Source organism: Aedes albopictus, chromosome 1 (assembly GCF_035046485.1).
Source record: "Aedes albopictus strain Foshan chromosome 1, AalbF5, whole genome shotgun sequence".
Lineage (NCBI taxonomy): Eukaryota > Metazoa > Arthropoda > Insecta > Diptera > Culicidae > Aedes > Aedes albopictus.
In genome coordinates this window covers 162456671-162474805 of record NC_085136.1, presented here as the reverse complement: position 1 = coordinate 162474805, position 18135 = coordinate 162456671, and the positions used below count along the sequence as shown (strand labels likewise).

The window sequence follows — 18135 nt, the reverse complement described above, 5'->3', positions numbered from 1 at the left end:
CACAAATTTTCAAACTAATCCCCATTGCAGCGGAATCCACTTCAGTGGCGTACACTTTATTTTCAAAATCTTCATTGCACCGTTCACCTTTAAGCACTTACTGGGGTAATTTTTTTTTAAGGAAAGAACGAAAAAAAACTATTTTTGCCGGCCAAATCAATGACGCTGAAACGGTTCGAAAATTTCCAGAATTAGCGTGATGTTAAAATACACATAAATAAAAACAAAAATAATAATCGAAAACTATAACACAACGAAACATAGCATATGAAACCTAAATACACTCCCATCAGGGTATCCCAAAATTGCACGTGATCAAAAGGCTTGGGGGCTGACCCTGCAAATGATAGCTAAGGGTGTTAGAAACAAACTTTTGTATGACGGCAACTTTCAGAAATGACGTTTAGAGGTCTCCCCGGCGAGATTTTTGAAACATTGCCATTTTTTGTAATTAATATCATACAAATATTTTTACCGAACAAAAACTGGCAATACCCACCATTTTTATGTTTTTCTCAGCTTGATATAGATCCAAACTACTTGGGAAAAATAATAAACTACATGTTTTGCTGGTCACTTTTTATTATTGAATTTTTGAGTTTACTAAAATTTGTCATTTTTTGCTTTATTATGGATTTTACCCATCATAAAAAGTATCTCGGCCTAATGCTAATTTCATGGGGAAAAACTTTTACGAAGACAGCATTCAGTCATATTCCGGAATCTAGGAAACACATGGGCAAGGATGCTTTCACGATACAAAAATATGGCGCGTAAGACTTCTCAAACCCCCCCTCCCCACATAAAACCTTACGTAATTAATGGACAGTCCCATAGCAAATTTCTAAACTGGGTTATAGACAAATGAGTTAAACGATTGCCAGGTGAGTGATATCATCCTTGCTCATGGGTGATGCCAACGCTCACCATCCAACCTGGGATGGTAATCATTCCGAACTTAAGAGTTTCGACTCTCTTCGACGTATTTGAAAATATCGATTTCGTCTACTCTACTTACACAGCGTTTCTACAGAGAATTCAACCCGGACGAAGTGCGGATCAACAACATGTGGTAAATATACTTACCGGAGCACTATGGGGGATTTCCATACATGCAGGCGGAAAAAAATATTTTCATCATATTTTCGAGGATTTGTTAAATATTCTGTAGTTGGTTCTGCCAAAATATATGGTAAATGAACATTTTTAAACATCACGACCAAGTTTTGAAAACGGCTTATTTTCAATATGACCAAATAACTGATAATATATAAAAAGTGTTGATTTGTTACATTTTTTTTATTTTCATTTTGTTTTCTGTGCTTAGAATGATCAAATCTATTGTGTATTTACTTTAGAAAATGAGTTCCAAGGAAATTTGCTTAGAATGTTTGGGAATAGTCGTTTAATCTAAAGGGCGCACCCGGGCGTTTCCGTGCGTAAGAAACCTTGAAGCTCCCAAAACCGCAATTTACCGCAGCATTTTCCATTGAAAATCATTAGTGTACACCTAGAGCTTGACCATAAACTGATTTTGGGCCTGGGAATGTTTGAGAAAAAAAAAGATGCCGATTAACAAAATTTGAATCTCATGCCTTTTCCAACTCCTTCTTCTTTTATCTTTTTTTCTTACAATTGCTCAACTATTTCACAAAACCACCAGTTTTTTGCAAAGCTTGCTTCATTACCTTACCAATGATGTATTGAAACCAATGAATAATGATGATGTTAATTGGGTTGTTTAGTGAATAAAATATTGCTATTTTCTGTAGCCTAATCGAAAGAGCTCATTTTTTTAGTAGAACGTGATTTTATTGGATTCAAATACCTTTGTTTTGATGTTTAAATTAACAAAACAGTTTTATTTTTCGTGGATAGAATGACCCAAGTAACAATTATACTTTTGTGGCAATCCTGAAGTAATTTCTAAGAAAGAATCATAAAACTTAGCAATAAAGCTCTTTGTTCTGCAAATCTGAGATAAAATAGGTATAAAACATCCATAAAACTAATCTGGCCCACTCTTCAGGAGATCTTCAAAGCTGCTTTTGAAGACTGCTTTGAAACTAGTTGTATTTATGTACATGCGCTGATGATTGATTATAAGAACTTCATGAAACTTTAACAAGAATATCTTGAGGCATGTTGATCTTTTAGCTGTCTTTCTCAAAAGTGTCAACAGTGCATTATAAATGAAATCTTTTACCTAAGCATTATGCAGATTCAAACAAGTTTTGTTACATGGATGAAATATTAATTGAACTGCGAATTAATTTTCATCAAATTGAAATGGCTAAAACATTTAAATTGCCTGACAGATCATTGACGACAGGGAATCGAAATTTTCCGTGCCATACCCACTTTTTCGTTGATATGCCACCCAAAACATATGAAAATTACAAAGCGCCTCAAAAATAATATCAATCATTAACATACGAAGACATAAATTTCCTTTAAAAACAAAAGGCTACGCCACTTTTTCAATTCTTTCTAAGCATGGCTGCCGTTCCAAGCGAACAAAACTCATGCAGCCGCCATCAATTGTTATTACCTTTAATCCAAACCCCCTCAAAACAACGATGGAACCATGTCACCTTGCATGAACGCTACAGCCTTTATTGAAGATTGTTTTTACTAGTTATGATCTTAAGGCAGATTTGTTTGTCTTAAATGAAACTTATTCGTTTTATACAAGAGTAACAGCCTTTGACAATTGTTTGTTTACGTTTTCGATGCTAGAAAGTTGTCTCTGTACATTTCGCGGTGTTTCGCGTCAATATTTGCCAATTATATTTTGTTTCCCTGTATTTTTGCAATTAATAATGAAGTGCAACTTACTAAAATTACGCTATTTGGCATCAGCTTGAGCAAAGTCACAGTAAGTACCCATTTCATTTTCGATTCGCACAGCTGTGGCCTGTGTGAGGAACTGGTTGAAGGCAGGACGACAGCAGCCAACTACTCGCATTTTTGATTGGCCGTAAAATCATTATTTCGTTGACAAGATTACTTTTTAGCACAAGAATGGCTAAATTTTCAGTGAGCAAACATGTTTATGTGTTTATATTTGCATGTAAACGCGGTTTTTCAACCAATTTGTTCCATTCATTATTTGGATTGAAAAATAGTTCGTTGTCTTATAATTATTTCGCATAGTTCTTGTTCCAGAGTAATGGCTCTACCTCAAGAATAGAAGGCTTCAAGAAGTTTTTAAAGGAGGATTAGTCAGATGAAATGCACTTGAATAAACTTTTAATAAAATATGTTGATGTTATGTGTTGAAAATAACTTCAAATGCGCCTTAAAACTTATTATAAGATTTAATGCTCTTGTAAATTCAGTTGTTTTATGCGCGAATTTCAAAATTAACTTGAAGACAACTTAAAAACCGCAAACGAACGAAGATTGTTTTCTCTTGATAAAAACAACTATAAATGTTCCATGAATTGGTCATGCTGTGATAAAGCTTCCATAAAAATAATCAAATCTAAAAGGAATTGAAATTGTTACTTGGGGACAGTTCAATTGATGAAATGACAGTTCGACCCGAACAAAAAAAAATCCCCATACAAACTTTAAATGCATTTTAAAAATAGTTCCCGGACTCCAAAAATTATGAAATTTTCGGGCGGAGAATCCGAATCTGAAATAATCCGGATACCCCTAAAGAACCCAATTAGAAAACATCGATTTGAAATTATGTGTTGCTTTTTTTTTGCGAAAACCGCATTTTTTTCGCTTTACTCAACTTTGATACTCAATATCTTTGTAACTACATCAGCTAGAAGCTTGAAATTCGAGATTTCTCTTAGTTTATATGTTTACTTTTGATAGAAAATTTCAGAACAAGCCTTGGTGGAAGTCACTTTTATGATTTTTGTCCACCTAATATCCTATAGTGCGAAGTGGCGTGAGAACTAGTACTCAACCCAAAGCCAAGCATCTTCGTGTAAGAACCGTCGGAGTTTTGTTCAATCTCCCTTACTTACCGTCTTTCTAAAGTGGTGTAAGGAAGTGTTAACCGACCGCTCAACCACTATACGTGTACTCGCGAGGCCAAGCTCGACCATCGACCATCGATAGCATGCATTTAGAGATGTATGCGGCTCAAACACGCATTTCTTCGCTCCTGGCGAAGTTCTCCACGAAGCAAAACATCTGAACTATCACATCAAAATCGTCTCTCTAGATAAGACTTTCAATCGGACATGGACTTTCTTAGTTCGCCGACCGTTCCACAGGAATCAATGATAGTGACCACATTTTTCCTTATCAGAGTGGACGGAGCATTTGAGGATCTCTCCAGCGAGCTGCAAATCTTTGTATATGCGGACGGCATTGTGAAATCGGCTTCTTTAGTGGTGTTGAGATAATTCCATATTCTGAATCTGCATGCCAAACTGAGCCGAAATCCAAATTTTCATCTATTTTGGTGCCCGGGAACCAATTTAAAAATCAATTTGAAATTTGTATGGGAGCGATTTGTTGAATCACCCCTCGTCGCATTTTGTACTGAGCGGAGCTGTCAAGCAGTTGCCCGGCTGTCAAAAGGTGATTTCAAAAAATATCTTTGAAATTGATTTTAAATACCAAAATAAAGTTCTAAAAATCTGACAAAAATCATAGCGGCTCAGAAAAAGGTGCTCTTTCGTTTAAAAATAGAAAATCATTGAATTTTTCTTAATTTAAAAACCCAATTGTTGTGTCTAGTAGACTTATGCTGGCTGCTACTCGTAAAAAGGCTCAGGTGGCAGTTTCACGAGTGTCCAAGAGAACTTCCTCGGTCGGATTCGTAATGTCAGCTCCGAAGAGCGTACTCAATACTCATCTAGGCTCAGCATTAGGGTGGCCCACACTTATATGAAAAACAAAAATTTCGAAAAATACCAAGTCTTACCTCCTAAATCAGTTGTTTTGGACTCCCAGAAGCTACGTTCAAAATTTGAGCAAAATCGGTTGAGCCTAAGGGGGCGCTCAAAACGCTTGAAGTTTGAATGGGAAAACTTGACCAAATGTATGCAAAAATTTTAAGTTTTCGAATTTTGCCGCTAGGTGGCGCTGTAAGCGTTCAATAATCAAACCCTTTGGTATTATTGTAGGTGACTATATGCCAGAGAACTTTGTCGAAGACCGCGAAGTGATCCGACGACTGTGAAAAAAGTTATACCCTAGACAAAGTGAGGCAAAGTATTGAGATTTCATTATTGATATTATTCCTTTACATGTATTGGAAAAATAACAATAAAGTTTATCCTCACTTTCCTAGGGTATAACTTTTTTCACAGACGTTGGATCACTTTGCGGTCTTCGACAAAGTTGTTTTGCATATAGTTACCTACAATAATACCAAAAGGCTTGATTATTGAACACTTACAGCGCCACCTACCGGCAAAATTCGAAAACTTAAAATTTCTGCATACATTTGGCCAAGTTTTCCCAAACAAACTTCAAGCGTTTTGAGTGCCCCCTTAGGGTCAACCGATTTTGCTCAAATTTTAAACGTATCTTCTGGGAGTCCAAAACAACTGATTGAGGAGGTAAGACTAGGCATTTTTCGAAGTTTTTGTTTTTCATATAAGTGTGGGCCACCTTACTCAGCATAGATTTAATTAACGTTATTTAATAAAAAAAAATCAAAAACAAAAATTGAGGAAATGCTTCCGGTTTTGCCTTAAAGCTAAAACATGTAATATATTTAGATATGTTTACAGTTAGGATAAGTATACCTTGCACTTACAATTCAGTCTTCGACCTACTTCTGCCCTATATCGCAATATATATAGGTATATTTTAGGCTTATTCCTACAAATTAGCATTTAAGTATAAACGTGTGACATAAGTATAAATGTTAACACTGCCCACATCACCTCTAAAACATTTATTATTGTTTTTTTTATCTAATTTGTTTTTCCTAGATCTACATTGTATCGTTGGAACGTTCGCGTTAGTATTTCATAGAGATGGTTGTGGCTGTTGTGGCTAACACACTTCGTTAATGTCAGAGCCAACTGCTAAAGACGGTTGCACCTGGTCAAATCAATTTCTAAGCCATACTGGAGCAACAATTGAAGAACACTGTTATTAAGAACACCTCATGGTTGCTGCCGCCATCATTGACAATCTTGTATGACCTGATGATGACATGATTGTCATCGACCGCCCTAATCAACTCATTAGCTGCTGTCTACAATCGGTTCGTCAGAACAATCTCACACTCCTCCTCCGGTCAATGCCTGCCGACATAACCTCTGCAGAGCCGGACTGCCGGATCCATCAGAACCCGGCTCCTGAGAGAGACAGACATTCTGCTGCAAAAGACTGCAAATGTTGTGCTTCCAGCAGTCACCAAAATACAATGGGAGCGAACGTGATGAACACGATCAAGAAGTCCGCATTGAAAACAGGATTAAACGAAGCTTTCGGACAGAACATAACTCGATCTGCTTCAATCCCGGTATCGGTAAGACTTCAATTCCGGTATCGGATATTCAAAGGGCGAAAGCTCTAGCGCTACAAACTAGGCAGAATAGTAAATCCGGACGACCACGATGGGCGAAGGTGCCGAACCGAAGTGTGCCAACTGCGGCGACAGACAAGAGGGATTCAACCGCGGCTGTTTCAATCGGGCTAAATTCATCGAGATTCGGAACAAGACGTCCACATAGAACCATCTCCGTCATCTTCTTCTTTTTTTTTATTTTCTTCTTTCCACCGCAGCCTGCGGTGATCCATGGTCATCTGACCAACAACGCCTCTCAGCAGCCGCTGCAATATCGTCCGTGAGTGCTCCCCTTCCAGACAAGGGAAATCAAGGGAACAACACCCCTCCGTCGATCCACTGCTGAACAATGGTACTTGCTTCCCAACCCAAGCGATAATGGAATTCGCTCAGAATCTCTTTTAACGACTACTTCTCTGCCATCCTAAGCGATATTAGAACCGCCAAAACGGTTCACAGGACTTCATCAACAAGTTTGGGGGCCCTGAAGAAACGATGAAGATACAGAACTGGAATGCTTGTTCCATTCGGATAAAAAAAATTAACTTTTAGACTTCCTCAACGCAAACCACATCGACTTCGCCATCATCATGGAGTCGCACTTTAGGTTAATTCACTGTCATCGGAGCTTAGTGTCCAAATCAAATCAACCTAGCCGACCAGTCATCGGCGGCCCTGAAACAAGATCTTCAAACGGAAGATTTCTCCAACAAGATCTGGAGGAAGGCGATTATATCATCTTGTGCTCGGACGTTTCCACCCGGTTGAGCCGATATGGGGCGCACTCCATCTTCGATGTGTTTCTCACGAACATGGCACGCAACATCACCCAGCCGTTCGTCGCCAAAGATCTCAGCTTGGAGCACCCCAATCAACCTGAACCCAAAAGGCAGCTGCACAACATCGCAGACACTACCAACACATTGATCTGCTTCCTTTGAAAAGCGATGTAAACCGCATGAACAAAATTATAAAAGCCAGAATGGTAGGCCTTCCAAACAACGATGCTTCCAGTAAGATTCGCTCTCACCAAGGTTGTGTTAAGCCGTTCTTGGAGTGGACAAAAAAACAAGGTACGATCCATTCCACCGTTGCGCCCACTGGACAAGACTATCTTTGTGGATTGCTTAAGTGGTCGCTGAGTTGGGCCGGTACTTCATCAGCTTACACAATCTTAGACAAGACATTGTCCGTCCGCTTGAAGCTGCCGTCAACTCACATACATTCAATCTTCTTCCCTGTAGTATTACTAAGCGACCATTTGACGCGGTAGGTGGATTGTTTGCTTCCCGCGTGAAGCGAACATTGACGAATCAGTTTGAATATCCTATTACGTAGATTCAAGCATTTCTAGATACCTAAGTCTTAGTTGGGCGTTGCGTTCAGTGTATTTTGTGTGGAATAGGCTAAAGGTTTCTGCTCCCTAGTAGAATGGAGACGCGCGATAGAATTTTCTTTTTGGCTTATTTTCGCGTGGAAAAGTGGTGGGCGGTTTGTGTATATTGATCCATGATTGTCAGATCGTACCACCGACCATAGGTGACTCCTAGATTGACAATGGTTACCCTTCCCTACTAACAAGACACGGTGTGTCAAAAACCGTTATTAACGAATAAAATTGTCCACCCAAATGGCACCCAGCATTCGAAAGATATATTATTCTAGTATCCCCTCTGAAAATTTGAAAATGTTCCATCGAGGGAAACTAAAGTTCTAGTTATTTTAAGATTTTGAGCCATTTCCATAGGATTTTCTTATATGAGTAAACATGTGTGCCTAATACCACTATTAACAAATAAAAAGGGACTCCAAACTAACATCCGGCATTCGGAAGATTTACTATTCAAGTATCTCTTTCGAAAATTTGAAAATGTTTTGTTTTTACTGTTTGAAGGTTTTCCTCTATTTTCATAGAACTAGCGCATATATGGGAATATTGTCACAGGTGCTCTTCAAATCATAAACAAATTATAACACTGCTCAACAAAATTTTAAAAAAGTTCGTATTATGAGATGAGAACAGTGTTTTGAAACCCTAGAAGTGTCAAAGTAAATAAATTTTTGAAAAATATTGGAACGGGAATTCACAGATCAAGACCGAAGTTTGAATTGAGAACTTGGGGAGTTTCATTGATATACGCATTAGGGTTTCTAGGGTTCCAAACCACTATTATTATTTTTCTCATGCCATAACGCGAACTAGTGTTGGGCGGTATAATGAGTTTCACAAATTCCAAAAGTACAATATTCAAGCAACTTCTCTGAAAATTTGACAACATTTCATTGAGAGGAATGCCAATTACAGTGGATTGATAATCTAATTGGTATACCATAGTTCTACCTGCTACTGAAATACAAATAAAAATGTGGCACGTCGTGAGCGTTGATTACATAAACTTTCTAAAAGTTTGGTGCCCTTTTTTTTGTTTTCAAGCACGTTATTGCTGTGTGCGTTCAAGATATTATACGAATCAAAATAAAATCTACTTTGGCGACTACTTTCACCCGCAGCCAAAGATACACGCGAGATAGTCGCCTAAGAAAACAGACCTGTTTTCAAATTTTTCATCATAGCGCACTTTGATAATTCTTGAAAAAAGGTCGCCACATGGTCACGTTATGTGATGACTGCTGCGACAGCACGTGGTCTTTGCACTGCGATTGAATTTCCATCATCATTGAAGGCCTTGGAAAGTATTCGCCATAATTGCCTTTCTCGTGCAACGCACAATACAAACAGTGCCCATGTAAATGCGCTTCAAATGCGGTAACACAATATTACCAAAGGCAACTTAGCAACCATAGTCAATATCACCGCCATCCAAAAGCTCCCGTTGACATCGGGTTACTTGTTTGAAAATATTACCAGATTTGGTGTTCCTGCATTTGATGTTTGCATTTTGAGTGCACACAGCCATATATGTTGGTATCTTGTCGGTGAATTTGAAAACGTTTCATGGTGATACGAGAGTTAAAGTGAATTAACAGCCCAAGGTTTTGGTAGGTATTCATAGGAAGCTTTGTAAATCGTTGGTATTATGTTTAAGATATTGAAGCTTTTTAAGTCTAAATTCTAATCGTTTTACTAGCCAGCTTTTTAAAGTTATGTTACTAACGTGTTTTCCGTGAATTTAGAAATATTTCATTTGAATGATCATCAGTAACAACAATTTGAAGCTTCGATTTGAATTTCTTTGGAGATATGCATACTATGGCCTAGTCTATAACTACGTTAAAAACACCTACAGAGTTTTGTAACAGTATCGCAAAAAATGTTATATATAATTAAAGTTTTATATGAGTTACACAATATATGTTCATTGCGAGGAATGATTAACAAAAAAAATTGAAATAATATTCTATGAAGTTACTACTGTACTTAATATACTTTATCATATCTTTTATTTTCAAACCACTGTAATTTGCGTTTGTTTCAATGAAATGTTGTCAAATTTTCAGAGAAGTGGTATGAATGTTGTATCTTCAAAATGGTGTTTGTGAAACTTATAAATATTTGTTTATGATTTGAAAAGCCAATGAAACATCCTATGACAATATTGTCATATATGAGCTAATTCTATGAAAATAGAGGAAAATCTTCAAACAGTAAAAACTTCCGTTTCCCTCGATGAAACATTTTAAAATTTTCTGAGGTGATGCTAAAACAGTATATCTTTCGAATGCCGGGTGCCATTTGGGTGGACATTTTTATTTGTTGATAACGGTTTTTGGCACACCGTGAAGAGTTTCTTCCGTTGTCTTACTAACATTCCTTCCCATCCGCGATGACCTTAAGGATGTGGCCAGTGGCGTTATTGGCCTTAATATAGTAGAGTTCTCGAACTGTGCACATTGAGAATGCTGTGCTAGTCGCAAACCACATTCATTGGTTCTCTGTGCAATTTCGATTGCCCCGGTCAATCACGGAGTAGCTACTATGAATTGTGCGGTCATCTATGCTCATGCTCATGCAAACTATAAAACCATGAACTTATGACTTATGACCACTGCCAGCCATCTTTTCAATTGATTTATTTATGTACATGTTTGTGTATTTTCACTCGTTTCGTTCAATCATGTAGTAGCAACCACAGATAATGTGCAGGCAGTAAAGCTAAAGCTAAGTAGTTGGTGAACTCACTTGCTACCTATATCGCATACCCTCAGAACGCGCGCGTTTACCTACACTGTACGCCTCGAATGCATTCTGGGTCTCCCCATCGCGACTCTCGCCTCGACTCAGCGTGTGTCGTGGCCAAGAAATGTGTGTAAACAAACGCTGATTTCAACAGTCCGACCATCATCATCGTCATTGGCCATCATCAGCAGCGTCGTCCGTCCGTCCGTCGTTCACTGCCTGGCTTCAGCAGAGTGGTATGCGCGCTGGTGTTCAACAAACAGCTACCCTACGTGTGGTATTCCCAAGTCAGTCAGCGTAGCGACATCGTACGTAGCGGCGTTGTATCGGTGGGTCGGTTGGTTCGTCGGTGTGTTCGATAAAAGCAAAAACAATTTGTATGTCTACATTTGCGGAGTGCATTCGAACGGAATAAGTCGGACGTGCCGTGAAGGCAGATGAATGCGCTAAAAAGTGCAGCTACTGTTTACATATTGACCGATTCTCAGTAGGACACAAAGGAAGTGTTTGGCGCAGCATCTCGCCTCTACAGGACACAGCAGCAGAAAAAAAGTCAGAATCACGAAGAAGTGTTCAGCATTTCGGTTCAAAGTGTGTTGTCGCGTAGATGAAGACAGTGTAATTTTGAAATCAGCAAGAATAAAACAAGGGAAAATTTTACCGTTGCACACCCGGAGACGATGTTACTCATTTGCGCGAGTGAAGTTCAGAAGCACAGAAGAGTCAGTAAGAACTTGGCGACACGGAAGACACAGCAAATGTTAGTGACCGCAGAATCCCCTCCACCGTGGACGTTGACCTCGGATCGTCATCAGCTGCGACCGAGGCAGCAACGTCAGCGGAATGTAACGCAATCCGAAGGATTTCCGGCCTTGGTTGCGGAGAATGGAACGAGCAAAACTCCCCCGTCGCCTAAATCGTCGTCGTCGTCGCCACCGATGGCCAATGCCAATGGTAGCGTGGCGAATGGCTTCAGAGGACGAAACAAGCGAAATCCAACACCAAGTGCGCAAAACAACCGCCAAAACAGTGCTGACCCCGATAAATGTGAACAACGAAAAGTGAGAACGAACAAAAATCAAAAGAAGCAAGTAAAACCGACCAACAACAACCACGGAATGATTTCATCGCGGCCAACGTCAGCGGGAAAATTAGGTGAGTGTCTATTTCGCGTTTTGTTTCGATGATTTCATAAGCATCCCAAGCATGTCGGGTACATACCTACTAGAGTGGGTCAACGTTGTATGGAGAAACTTTAAATTTGATCGTATCAATCCGGAACAAAGCTTTTTCAGTCTATATTAGCGTCCAAAACAACTGTGCAAAATTTGGGAGCAATTGGTTGCTCCCCCGTATTCCGCATTGCGATTGAAATTTGTATGGAAATTAGTATGGGAAAACTTGCTTTTTTGCATTTTTCTCATAAATTGAAATTTTTCGTCTGAAACAATCCAACCAATGACGCTAAAGTATAGCCTAGGATATGCCGAAAAACTTTGCCGAAGACCGCAAAGTGATTCGACGCTTGTGAAAAAAGTTATTCGTCTGGTAAGTTAGGCCAAAAATTGAGATTTTATTATTGATGTTATTCCTTTACATGTTAAATGTTAAGCACCACCGGGCAATCTGTACGTTATAACTTTTTTCACAAGTGTCGGATAACTTTGCGGTCTTCGGCAAAGTTTTTCGGCATATCCTAGGCTATACTTTACCGTCATTGGTTGGATTGTTTTAGACGAAAAATTTCAATTTATGAGAAAAATGCAAAAAAGCAAGTTTTCCCATACTAAATTCCATACAAATTTCAATCGCAATGCGGAATACGGGGATGCAACCAATCGCTCCCAAATTTTGCACAGTTATTTTGGACGCTAAAATGAATCGAAAAAGCTTTGTTCCGAAAAATCGACTTTGTTGACCCAGTCTAATACCTACATACCCGAGCTGCTAGCTAATACGCAGACTGATTCACTCCGCGACGCTCTGACATCGATATCCTCCGCCGATATATCTGCTTACGTTGCGTTGCATCACGGTCAATGGTGGAAGCCTTTTTATTGAGGGCGTCCTCGGATACCCACTTCTTCTGGCCAAGAACCCTCCAGTTTATAGTTGTTTTGTTGATCGTAGGTATATTGTATTTCCGTCTCGCCACGCCGCCACGCAAAGCCGTCTGTGCAGTGCAGTGTCAGTGAGGCGTTCAATGATTCGCCACCGCGCGAACTTGAGCCGAGCGTTGAATTCTCGAAAGCAAACCATGAGTCAGCCACCGCGCTGTTGTTGTAGTCGTCGTCACCGCCGCCGATGACGAAATACCGAGCTCGAGTGGATGCCCCGCGAAATTCAGCTTACCCGCACGTCATTGATGATTATGGGTGGCGCGCGGGAACGCTACCACTCACTCTCACTACAGTATACGTTTCGTTTGGGGCGCGCGCGCGCGATAGTTGTGATAGTGGAATCGCGCGCATCGCGCCACAGCATGATTTGTTCTGCCCTCCAACAAGGGGGAAACGGCATGATATGCGCCGGTGAGATACGACTCAACCCGGTGTTTATTTGTGTCTGAAAATTTTCTCGTACAAATACACAATTCTATTTCTAGAACAACTAATAAAAAATTGTAATTACAGTCGATCCTGTAATTCACCTTACCTTTATTTTTTTAACGGATCATAACATTTGTGGCGATGAAGCCGGATCAGTTCGATGTAGTTTTCTCGTCGATTCCATTGATTTTTGTGGAAAAGTACAGTGTGACGCAGATTTGACATGTTAAAAGCATATCAATCGGGTATCCTTGAGAAGATGAGCCGGTGCGGTGGATGGAGATACACAGGAAGCACATGCAGAACAGCTCACGAGGTCGATAGATAACAAGTTCCTCATAGAGACACTGCCGAGAGTTCTCTCTCATACAATCCACAAAGCAAAGTTATTTGAAAAATAGTACGTACGACACCAGCAGTACAAGTGAAATTGCTCCTGAAGAATTTAAATACCGTGGACCACAACCGTTACGCCAGTTTCATTCTACCGAAAACTCCTACGCAATTTCATTTGCGAATACGACGGCCGACAGAGTGATGCAAGGTGAAATTTTCAAATGTCTGCACAGGCACACCAAAATGTGTTTAGATGTTTTCACACTCATTATTGTTCATTAGCATAGCAAAGCCGACCGTACTCATGCTGAGGTGGCTGTCGATATGCCGGAACCGAAATTATTTAAACATTTTTTAACATTGATTTTATGCTTTTCCAGTTTTTACTGACTCAATATTATATAGTTTTGCAACGTACATATGTGGAACTGAATTTAATTTTCAAACATTTCAGCTCCATTTCAATTAAAAAAAATCAAACAAACCCTTCAAAAAGTTTTTTCTAGAAGTTATTTCAAGTATTAAGTAGGAATTCCTTCAATAATGTTTCTAGAGGTTTCTACAGGGGTTTCTTTCTGGAGTTCTTTAGGCGCTGTCCCTAAATAACGTACAGAAAACCTTTTTTTAGAGTACACGTAGTGTACATATGAACAAACCTTTTGGGAACTGCTGTATAATTTCTGTCGAGAATCACTCTAAGAGTTTATTCAGGCGTTGGAGAAAGAGTTCTTCAACCATTTGTAGACGGAATTTTCACCTTTCTGGATGTAACCTCGCCTGTCTAGAACACGGTTGGGATGGTCAATGTTCTCGGCTGGGCACATATGGCCCTTCCGTCCCCAAAGGGTTCAGTCATTGTTACAACAGGAAACTCATTCAGTTTTCCCAGACTCTTCAGAGAACTTTCCCAAAAGTTTCTACGGGGAAAAAATCAACCCAGAGCTAACTGAAGAAACTGATGCACGAATGCCTCTTGGAGTTCCTATAGATAGCCTGCAGAATTTTCTTCAGTTACTACTTCAGCATTTCCTGCTGAAGGTTTGTTAGGAGTTTATTCTGGAACTTTTCAAGAAATCCCTTGAGAAAAATCTCTAGAAGTTCATTGAAGAATTTCTCCAAAAGTTTTTTCAATAATCACTCTGGAAACTCCTTCAAAAAATTCTCAAAGATTTTTTCCAGAAATTGTTTAAGCAGATTCTTCAAGAGATACTTTAGAAACTGCTCTAGGAGTTTATTATCAAAAATTCCTGGCAGATTTTTTTTCTGAAGTTCCTTAGAGAATTCCTCTAGGCTTTCCTTTAGGATTTTGTTTTAGAGATTATTCGAATATTCTATATTCCTTTGCAAATCCCTCTATGAATTCCTTCAGGAAACGTTATTTTTTTTATTTCACTATGTGTTTCTCAATAGAACTTCTCTCTAGGATGAATTTCTGAAGATAATGGGAGCGATCGGAGTAACTATTTTCATAATTAGCCCAGAAGTTTTGCACAAATTGTATAAATAATAGGTGTATAATTGTTGTAGTATACATGTATACATGCACGCTCTACATAACTAACGTACTAACAATCTTCTTCTTCTTCTTCTTCTTCTTCTTCCTCTTCTTCTCCTTCTTCTTCTTCTTCTTCTTCTTCTTCTTCTTCTTCTTCTTCTTCTTCTTCTTCTTCTTCTTCTTCTTCTTCTTCTTCTTCTTCTTCTTCATGGCTCTACGTCTCCACTGAGACTTGGCCTGCCTCACTTCAATTTAGTGTTCTTTGAGCACTTCCACAGTTATTAATTAAAGGGCTTTCTTTGCCTGCCATTGCATTGCATGAATTTGTATATTGTGAGGCAAGTACAATGATACACTATGCCCAGGGAATCGAGAAAATTTTCCCGACTAGAACGGGAATCGAACCCGCCGTCTCCAGATTGACGATCCATAGCCTTAACAACTATGCCAACTGGAGACCCCAACGTACTAACAATCTATTTCGAGAATGTATAGCGAAGTAAACTACTTACTCTGAATACCTAGTTTTTTTTTATAGGAATCACTTGAATTTACTAGGACAACGCCATAACATTCCTGAATGCATATTCGCAATATTTAACGATATATTTGCGATAACCTTTCCTCTCAGACACATTACCACCCTCAACGACCTTATTTTGTAAGATAAAAGTTTCAACAGCAATTCGTAGTTTAACCCCTGAATGAATTTCTAAAGAAACACTTTGTAGAATTAATGCTGAAACTATTTGTGTAACTCATGGATTCCTAACCGGTGGTCCGTGGCTCCCAGGGAGGCCGTGAAGCCAGTCCAGAGAGGTCCCGGTGTTAAAAAATATGTTAAATTTTTATTCTATTTTGTGCAAATTATACCAATTTTTAGTTTTGCATTTTTTTTCCCTATATTGATGATTCAGTAACACGTGAAAATGATAGATGGGTGCAAACCAGTGATTCCCAGAGTGGTTGGAAATCGTGTTGAAACAAGGCGAAAATACTGCAAAAGCTACGATATTTTCATTTGTTTCGAGAAACATGTCCAGAACTTTTTTCATTCATGAAGATTATACTCCCTAATTAAAAATGCTTGTTCGAAACAGCTCAGAAATCTACACTCCCGATCAAAAGTTTGGGGTCACCCCCTCAAAAACATGACATTTTTTTAGGCCCATATCTTCGCCAATTTGCGTCCGATTTCAAAACCCTAGGTCTCATTCAAAAGATAATAAGTCAAAGAAACTTTGAACATGATTTAAAAGAAACTTTTTCAAAAAAAATCGTCTGTAAACCTAACCCAAAGTTGCCAAATTTTCTAAAAAAATGAATATAAACTTACGGCAGTGTCGCTGGAAATTGGTTCGACAAACTTTTAAGATGAGAGCGTTAAAATAATCCATTTTCTATTAGCTTTCAACTACTTTTTACAGAACTTAGCTAAAAAAATCTAGAAAAAAAGTTATTAAGTAAATTATTTCTTCATGTCATCGACCAAAATCTTGGGGTCACCCCTCAAAATGATGTATCGGCCAAAAGTTTGGGGTCACTATCGTAAAACATGGAAAAGTGATTTATTTAATATCTTTGTCATCTTTCATTCAATTTTAATTCTTCTTGGCTTATTTGAAACAAAATGAATGATACTTACTACATAAACATTGATCTACACATATTTGTTGAAATTTACATACTAAAACTTAACGTAAAGTTGCCTCATTTTTTGAAGTGTGGTGAAATGTGTTAACTTTACATAACATTTTTATATACAAAAATCGTTAAATACGTTAAGTTAAAGACATCAATCGTAAATTTAGTTAATTATCTTTGAAATGAGCCAAAAAGAATTAAAATTAAACTATAGACGATGAAGATATCGCCAAATCACTTTTCCATGTTTTACGAAAGTGACCCCAAACTTTTGGCCGATACATCATTTTGAGGGGTGACCCCAAACTTTTGGTCGATGACATGAAGAGTTAATTTACTTAATAATTTTTTTTCAGGTATTTTAGCTAAGTTCTATGAAAAGCAGTTAAAAGCTAATAGAAAATGGGTTATTTTATCGCTCTCATCTTAAAATTTTGTCGACCCAATTTCCAGCCACACTGCCGTAAGTTTATATTCTTTTTTTTTAGAAAATTTGGCAACTTTGGGTTAAGTTTACATACAAAATTTTTTGAAAAAGTTTCTTTTAAATCATGTTCAAAGTTTCTTTGACTTATTATCTTTTGAATAAAACCTAGGGTTTTGAAATCGGACGCAAATTGGCGGAGATATGGGCCTAAAAAAATGACATGTTTTTGAGGGGGTGACCCCAAACTTTTGATCGGGAGTGTACATAAATATACAGAATTTTTAATTTGGTACATGTTTGGAAACAATTTTGTAAGTGTTGCTGGAGACTTAAAACGTCTTGGAACTCGTAAACCTAAAAATCAATTGAAAAGTTTTAAATCGATTTGATTTCATAGTATTTTTAGTGAATATTTAAGATTTATTTTAACTGAAATTGTAAAAGGAGTTTTTTTTTCTAAGAAAATGTTGTTTTTTATTCATAGGCGGTTTTTTTCAGAACACATTTACGGTAGTATTGAATAGAACACTGAAATTCCATTAAAACTCTGATAAATTTCTATAGGAATCATTGAAGAACTGCTATAAAACGTGGAGGAACTTCACGAGGGAACTACTTGGAGAAAATCCTGGAGGAGCTCTTTGTTATGAAATCCGGAGCGAATATTTGAAAAAGAGATTCCATGATAAATTCCTGAAAGATTTTTATTTGAATCCCTGGAAAAAAAATGTTAACTTCTTTATGGAGATCTTATAAAATTAGAAGAAAAACTAGAAGCTCTTCTAGAGAGACTGTTGACAAAACTTTGGAAAAGAATTAACTAATCCCTAGGTTACCCCAGGTAGCTTGCTTTTGGAGGATCACCGGGAAAATATTCAAATAAAGTCTTTGAGAAGTTTATAACAAACTCTACGGAAATTCAATGCAGAATTAGTTGAAATCTAACGTGTTTTTTTTCTCTTACACATTTCATAATTTTGCTAAGTTTGGAGAACCGAGTATCGATACAAACATCGGTTGTGAGTTGAAACAGATAAATTAAATACC

At 38.1% G+C, this 18135-nt stretch overlaps 1 protein-coding gene across 1 annotated transcript in view; it reads left to right on the top strand.

The window, feature by feature from the left end:
* The first annotated feature begins 10597 nt into the window (after window positions 1-10597).
* The window catches only part of LOC134285239 (uncharacterized), a 28193-nt gene continuing 20655 nt past the window's right edge, over window positions 10598-18135 (top strand). The window contains exon 1 of the mRNA XM_062845694.1: window positions 10598-11792. Within this exon, the coding sequence (XP_062701678.1) occupies window positions 11318-11792 (475 nt within the window). The 5' untranslated portion in view covers window positions 10598-11317. The remainder of the gene's footprint in view (window positions 11793-18135) is intronic.